An 8,703-nucleotide genomic window follows, 5' to 3' on the forward strand; every position below is an offset into this window, starting at 1 on the left:
CCATTATGGAGTTTTATCTCCCGTGTGCAGTTATCAGACTGTGCCTCTTATATTGGGCTTCTGATAAGTTCACCTGCATACACCCCAGCGTCAGTGGGTGGGATCTGACACATCCCACTCTGTCTTGGCATGGAGAAGGTAGTAAGTCAGCCCGTTCCTCTGGTGGAATTAGGTATAACCTGTGCCATTTGTTCAAAGTCAGCTGCGTGTAAACCTTGTTTATAGCTATTATAGTTCATCATAGTGATACTTCAGTTGCCAAAATGATAAGTCGTTATTGCCAACATTTTGACATGACGTTGATTACTAGTTCTTTGTTTTCAAAAATGCCTGGTTGAGTGATTCAGAGGGTTGAGGCACTGGCATTCTGAACCCAACTTGGCAGGTTCGGTCCTGGCTCAATCCGGTTGTATTTAAAGGTGCTCAAATACGAGAGCCTTGTGTCAGTAGATTTACTGGCACTTAAAAGAACTTCCGCGGGACTGAATTCTGGCACCTCGGCGTTTCCAAAAACCGTAAAAATAGATATAATGGAACGTAAAGCCAAGAACATTATTATTGTTTTCAAAAATATGTACAACGCGTGGCCAGCAGTGGTTGCAGAAGAAGATGCAGAAATAATCAGACAGGCTAAATATTTTCGATCATTTCATGTAATCATGATGATGTCTGGTGATTTTCGTGACTTCGCCATGTAAAGAGCTGATCTTCCCTCAGTCAAGACAAGGCAATCATTCAACGAGTTAGAACAGTGGAAGGAGCACAATATCCTCAATATATCACGCTATCAACAACATACAGACCTTACAATCACTTGGAAAGAGAATAATCGTCAGCGTACCGAAAAAAGCACTTATTGGCAATGCTGGATTTCTTGGATGAAAAATATGTTACATCGAGAAATTTCCGCTTGAAACATACACATCAGCTGAAAAACGGATTACACAGTGATTTTTCACAACGTATTTTATCGCACAATTTGTGCCTGAATCATAATTAGCATAAATTTGTATGTTAAACTGATAAATGGATTACGCCTTGATTTTAGATGATTTATTTTCAGTAACATCTTCTTCAGAATGTTGGGAAAACGATTTTATTTTCTTCACCTGTGAAATTCACATGTTATGACTTACTACCTTTCACATATCAATGGCTCAATCGTATCTACGAGTAGTAAATACGGTCTGCAAGAACGACCTGTGAAAAGAAATACAGATCGCTCATTTAGAACCAAAGTCGCACGTTTATTCAATGGGTTACAAAATTATTTCAGGACGCATTTTGTACAGGCTCAGGAGAAGAGGTGGAATGATACTTAAGTATTCATTTTCAGTATAATTTATTGATAACGGAAATTTACAACATTAACGAATTTTGTGAGCGGTGTATCTAATAGGTAAGGGTGGTTTAACCAAGGAGGGCAGCCTTGGCGGCGAGGTGGGCGGCGACACCTGGAGCAGCGAGAACTCCGGGAGCGGCGTAGGCAGAGATAGCGGGGGTGGCGTAGGCAGAGATAGCGGGGGCGGCGTAGGCGGCAACGGCGGGGGCAGCGGCGACGATTCCAGGGGCAGCAATAACACCGGGAGCAACAACAGCACCACCGTTGAGAACATTGGTGATCTTGGCCTGAGCGTCGGCAGCCTTACCCTGAGCGTCGGCGTAAGCTCCCTGCAGAGCGGCGAATTTTCCCTGAGCGTCGGCAGCCTTGCCCTGAGCGTCAGCATACACACCCTGGAGGGCGGCGGCCTTACCCTGAGCGTCAGCGTAAGCTCCCTCAGCGGCGGCAGCAGCGCTCTGGGCTCGGGCGACATCGATCTGGTGTGCGTTCACGGCGGCGGCGACAGCGTTGTCGGCTCCAGTGACGGCAGCGATGGCGGATGGGGAAGCGACGATGCCAGGGGCGGCAATGACACCGGGAGCGGCGTAAGCAGCAATGCCAGGGGCGACGATACCACCAGCCAAGTAGCCGGGGTAAGCCATGCTGACAGCTACGACGGCGCTAAGAACGATCTGTGAAATGAATAACATATCGCTCATTTAGAAACAAAGTCGTGCATTTATTCAGTAGACTACAAAATTATTTGCTTCTTTAAGAACAGTATATCATAGTGAAATCTAAGTGAACTCGAAGAAATCTCATACATTCCAAGAAATCAAACGACGATGTTCATTTTTTCTAACTTGACTTTTCTGTAGTTTCATTATTTCCTATTCTAAAGGAAGCTTTTAAATGAAGTAGTTTGTACCTCACTGCCACATGCAGGCAGTTAATTGGAACCCAATTTTGAGTTAACTTACAAATCAGAAATATTACATTCGTATTAAATGACTTAACCTTCACTAGAATTACTCTTACTAGCAATAGTTAATTAGATGTTTCGGTTTCGGTATCAAGTCACAGTGGTTTGAATTGAAAATGGTGAATGCTGGAGTATTGGAACTGGGTATGATTGGAAGTGATTTACTTTATCGTAATATGCTTCAAAAGAATTATTAATTTAATTTTGGATTGAAGAGCATTAAAGTTATAGGATTAATGATAGGAGCTTGAGGGACAATTGCTCGATTCATTGTGAATTTTTGGAAGCACCTTAATTTAGACAAACTATGTCTTTGTTAGCTTTGCGAGGTTCCATTTCATCACTGAGAAATCATTGCTACGTGTTAATACTCTTATAGGTCAAAGACATTATGAGAATAATATAATCATAAAAATTACTGTAAACCAAAATTATAATTTCGTTAGTTTAGTTATGCTTTGTTCATTGTGGCAACCTTCAACCGAGGGAAGTTTTAAATAAAAAATAAAAAATAAAGAAAAGTAATGTAATTACTGAATATAAGGCATTATTGTGAGGAAAGCAACGGGAAACTACCTCACTCCTCATTTCCCTAGTACGCCTCTTTAGTGACACCTAGGCCATCTATGACAGCTAATGGTGGACCTGATGAGGATACAACCAGCCTTCGGGCTGCATACCCAACATACATACAAGGCGTTATTATATTATTAATATAATATTTATTCTTGTTACTTAAATAATAAGCCTATATTTAGATTGTGTTGGTCATGAAAAATTTCCTTTTATGTACTACGCTTTTTTTTAATCTAACCACCATCGAATAGATAAGGAAGTGGAAGAAATTATTATTCTGTTTCATCGTGAAGGCTATAGTAAGTATGAACAGATTAAATGAACTATGTTTTGGTGGTGGGATCATGTAAAGAAGAGAAGAGAATGGATAGTCTGAGAATCAGACGGAGTTTTAGGAGACGATCGTATGTCTGATCATTTTAGAATTTCAAGGGAAAAGAAGATGGAATACCGTGATTGCCGCCCATAAAAAGAAACTGAGGCTCAGATTTTCTGGACAGAAAATTTCAAACTATTTCATATTCGTATTTTTGAACCGCTTGACCCACACCTGTGGTTTCGCTCGTATGCGAACTACGTCAAATATATTAATTTGGGCCTCTTTCGCGGCCGGATACCCTTCCTGACGCCAACCTTATGTGGAAGGATGTAATCACTATTGCATGTTTCTGTGGTGGTTGGTAGTGTGTTATGTCGTCTGAATATGATGAGGAGAGCATTTGGACAAACACTCAGCCCAAGAGCCAGAATAATTAATCCGTCGCGAATAAAATACCAGATCCGGTCTGGAATCGAAGCCGGAACCCTCTGAAGGCCTCAACGATGACCTTTCAGCCAAGGAGTCGGATGGACAGAAAATTTCAGATACTTAACACTTACTAATTAAAGTGAAAGTTTATTATATTTGTATTTCTATCGAAAAAAAGAAGAAGCCAAACCAAACCAAAGGCACAACAGCCCTGATGAATCCTGACCTACCAAGTGACCACATGCCTGCAGATTACGAGGTGACGCGTGGATAACGCGACAAGTCCTCTCGGCTTTTATTCTTGGCTTTCTAGACCGGGTATGCTACCTCAACGACAATAGCTCCTCAATGTTTCTCTCACGCTGGCCCAGTGGCTCTCGAATCAGCCCGTAGGTTGAAGATAATTTTCCCCTTCAGTTTACTTCGCACTAATTCAGATACGTTTTCTGTGATGATCGGATAAGGAAGGCCTAGGAAATGCCATAGCCTTACGTTTGCCTGGTGTGAAAATGGAGCTCAATGGAAAATCATCTCCTGAATGTAAACTCAGCTACGCGTCTCAAAGCACGTAGCCAACACGATCAGTAGGTAAAGATCCCTGAACTGGCCGTGATTCGAAACCGGAGCCTCCATATACGAGGTAGACCCTTACTCTTCAACCGTGGGTATATCACATAAGTGTATCCTTAATTATTATACATTTATTGTGTTCGTTGACTCTTATAACTAACTAACCCCATGGCACTAGAGCCCTTCGCCTACCAAACGACCGCTGCTCTGCCGGAAGGCCTGCAGATTGCGAACTGTCGTATAGTCAGCACGATGGACCCTCTTGGCCGTTATTCTTGGCTTTCTAGACCGGGGTCGCTATATCACCGTCAGATGGCCCCTCAATTCTAATCACGTAGGCTGAGTGGACCTCGAACCAGCCCTGAGGTCCAGCTGAAAATCCTTGACCTGGCCGGGGATAGAACCTAGGGCCTCCGGGCGGCTGACTCTTGCAACATATATCCAAAAAGTGGGGCTTTATATTTATGTCCATTCATTTCATTCATGTCAACCTTTGTAAGATATAATTGTTAATTTTATAGCAATAAACTTGTAAATATCGTTAGTCATACAGCGGATAAATGTGATTGCCTGTAATCGAATATAAAATTAAGAACACCGTATGAAAATCATTTGATAATAAATTCATATCTGGGGTTCATAGCAACTGAACAATTAAAAGACACTGGCACTGATCACTTGACAAGGAATTCGACATCTATTGAGCCTACCCTTTTCGAATGTTTATCACATTGCTGGATTATGTAGTACATTTCAAGCCTGCTTTCGTTAACACAAAAGACTTGCATAAACTTCTAATAATTTGGCAATGTTATTTACCGGGTACCTTCCTTATTCTTCTGCACCTTTCCTCACACTTGTTGGTTCGCGGATGCGAACTCTATCGAGAGAATTTCATATGACTACGTAGATTTGGCACTGTTTTACTGCCGGATGCCTTTCCTGATATAGACGGATGTAATCACTATTGCGTGATTCTCGTGTGGTTCGTAGTCCGGTGTGTTTTCTGAATATAAAGAGGATAGTGTTGGGAAAAACAAAAACACTCAGTCCCCAAGTGAGAAGAATTAATCGGACGCAATCAGAATCCCTGACCAGATGGGAATCGATCTCGGGAATTCTCTGAACCGAAGGCCTCAACGCTGTTCATTCACCTAAGGACTCGAACTTCCTTTATAGGACATATAAAAAGGCCTGTACTGATTTCACTTCTATGGAGCTACAGCAAATATATAACAGGAGAAAGTAATCTATTGTTAAAGCCTAGGTCACTTGTAAACCTACAGATTAACTTACCGGTACTTGGTATTTAGGAACTGAAATAAAATACATAGGTTTGACGTCGAAAACATCCGTAAAAATATCCGTTAGAAAATTAATTCAATGTGCCGATCTCAGATAAGTGGAAAAAGTCCAATAATAATAATAATAATAATAATAATAATAATAATAATAATAATAATAATAATAATAATAATAATAATAATAATAATAATAATAATAATAATAATAATAATAATAATAGCGTTGTAGTGTTAAATAATGTGTCTGCGCCTTACTTAAAAGCCCTGACTTCGAATCTCGTCCCGTCTTACAACGTTAATCCTGAACTGAGAGTGGTTAGTGTGATTAGCTGCCACCCCAGGTTCTATTCCCGGCTCTGCCACGAAAAGTGGTATGAGGGCTGGAACGGGATCCGCTCAGCCTCGGGAGGTCAACTGAGTTTGGGCGGGTTCGATTTCCACCTCAACCATCCTCGAAGTGATTTTCCGTGGTTTCTCACTTCTTCTCCAGGAAAATGCCGGGGTGGTAGCTAACTTAACGCCACGGCCACTTCCTTTCCCACCCCTTCCACTCATCCCCTCCGCCACCACAAGGCCCCTGTTCAGCGTAGCAGGTGATCCCACCTAGGCGAGGTACTGGTCATCCTCTCCAGTTGTATCCCCTACCTAAATTCTCACCCCCCAGGACACTCTGCTTGAGTCAGTAGAGGTGCAAATCCTCGCTCAGTCCGAGTGAGGAACCAACCCTGGAGTTTAAACGAAAGAAATAATAATAATAATAATAATAATAATAATAATAATAATAATAATAATAATAATAATAATAATAATAATAATAATAATAATATAGCCTCAGTTGCAGTGTGCAATCATTTTTAATTTGACGCCATCTGGCTGTCTACTCGTCAACTTCGACGCCCCGTTTTACAATAGGATCACTACAAGACAGAATAAACCGAATCTTTCTTGGGCGCCCATGTTTGAGATTTAATGAAATTTTTCGGGCGAATACCAAATATGTCACCTGAGATCTATTACATGCCGACATTTATACTATACATTAATTCTATTAAAAAATGTAGGACTTCGAAAAATTTCGAACCCATAAACTCTGGCACAAAATGTTTAATATTAATTTTTAACATAAATTCTGAATATATATTAAATGTGAAACTTGTTGAGAAGTGGTTTAATGCCAAATGAGGTTAACAACTGACGTGCTGACCGGTCAAAGTTTGAAGACATTTCCGACAAAATGTTACTCCTCTTAAATTTTTGATTTCTTGTAAAATTTGAAAAATATGAACATTCAAATATGCAGTATATTCTAGGTTACTTACCAGGCACTTCATGATTGAGGTTTGTAGCGCTGCTGGGTTAGTCCAGTACTCGCTAGGATGTGGTCTGAGTGTCCTTCTGACCGTAACACGCCCTTTTATATGTACCTGACGGCCAGTTCAAAGTGGAAACGCCTCTGTCAAGCGTTCTCGTATAGAAGGTCGTGCACTGCAGGTAGAAGGAGCGGGAGGGGCACCCATTATTAAACATTCTTCCGCAGGGTTAGACCTCATTATATCTCCTCGTTTTATTCAACACTGATTTTTTTCTAATACATCAACTCTTCTCAAAAATAACCAGCCACTTCTTGCTTTCTTTATTCTCATCTATTTTAACGTCAATTGATACTCAATCTTGAATGTATAGCCTTCAGCGGGAATGATTTATAGCAAAACAACTCGGCGCTGGAAGGTGCTTTAAACAATAAAACGAAACTCGCAATTTTTAAACTTATTTTTGAGATATTACGTACTGGTTTCTTCTCCTTCCATAATGGAAGAAAAACAGATATAGCCTATGTAAATTTCTTCGGTACAGAAGAGGGAGCGAGTACAGATTCCAAATCAAATCAAATCAAATCAAATCAAATCAAATCAAATCAAATCAAATCAAATCAAATCAAATCAAATCAAATCAAATCAAATCAAATCAAATCAAATCAAATCAAATCAAATCAAATCAAATCAAATCAAATCAAATCAAATCAAATCATGATATGCGTACAAGTACAACACGGTTCAACGCGGAAAATAAATTAAATAATTCTTCACACCGTGGAAGCTTCACTTCTAAGATACAAATCAAATCAAATCAAATCAAATCAAATCAAATCAAATCAAATCAAATCAAATCAAATCAAATCAAATCAAATCAAATCAAATCAAATCAAATCAAATCAAATCAAATCAAATCAAATCAAATCAAATCAAATCAAATCAAATCAAATCAAATCAAATCAAATCAAATCAAATCAAATCAAATCAAATCAAATCAAATCAAATCAAATCAAATCAAATCAAATCAAATCAAATCAAATCAAATCAAATCAAATCAAATCAAATCAAATCAAATCAAATCAAATCAAATCAAATCAAATCAAATCAAATCAAATCAAATCAAATCAAATCAAATCAAATCAAATCAAATCAAATCAAATCAAATCAAATCAAATCAAATCAAATCAAATCAAATCAAATCAAATCAAATCAAATCAAATCAAATCAAATCAAATCAAATCAAATCAAATCAAATCAAATCAAATCAAATCAAATCAAATCAAATCAAATCAAATCAAATCAAATCAAATCAAATCAAATCAAATCAAATCAAATCAAATCAAATCAAATCAAATCAAATCAAATCAAATCAAATCAAATCAAATCAAATCAAATCAAATCAAATCAAATCAAATCAAATCAAATCAAATCAAATCAAATCAAATCAAATCACATCACCACTGATTCTGAATTTACGGCAGTCGCCCAGGTGGCAGATTATCTATCTTTTCTTAAATAACCGCAAAATGTTTGAAAATTTATTCAACATCTCCCTTGGTAAATTATACCAATCCCTAACTCCTCTTCCTATAAACGAATATTTGCCCTAATTTGTCTTCTTGAATTCCCACTTTATCTTCATATTGTGATCTTTCCTTCTTTTAAAAACGCCACTCAGACTTGAAAATAGGGAATCATGGGAAACCATCTCAAGATTTGCCGGCGGTGGGATCCGAACCCACTACCTCCCGAATGCAAGCTCACAGCTGGCGACCCTAACAGTACTGTCATATCGCTCGTTCATTATTATTGTTGCTAGTTACTTGAACTACTAATGGTGTTAAATGAATTTGGTATTTTAATATGGCATTATTTTATAACGACTTACC

The 8,703-nt window shown here is 38.7% G+C and overlaps 1 protein-coding gene across 1 annotated transcript; it reads right to left on the reverse strand.

Moving 5' to 3' along the window:
- Nucleotides 1-1,352: 1,352 nt before the first annotated feature.
- LOC136882179 (cuticle protein 16.5) lies at nucleotides 1,353-6,883 on the reverse strand. Its single transcript, XM_067154731.2, has 2 exons — nucleotides 6,821-6,883; nucleotides 1,353-2,013 (listed from the first exon to the last, which is right to left on the reverse strand). Exons 1-2 carry the CDS (start codon nucleotides 6,830-6,832, stop codon nucleotides 1,411-1,413), a joined length of 615 nt encoding a protein of 204 aa, XP_067010832.2. The 5' UTR covers nucleotides 6,833-6,883; the 3' UTR covers nucleotides 1,353-1,410.
- Between the last annotated feature and the right edge of the window lie 1,820 nt (nucleotides 6,884-8,703).

This window comes from Anabrus simplex, chromosome 10 (genome assembly GCF_040414725.1).
Source record: "Anabrus simplex isolate iqAnaSimp1 chromosome 10, ASM4041472v1, whole genome shotgun sequence".
NCBI classification, from domain to species: domain Eukaryota; kingdom Metazoa; phylum Arthropoda; class Insecta; order Orthoptera; family Tettigoniidae; genus Anabrus; species Anabrus simplex.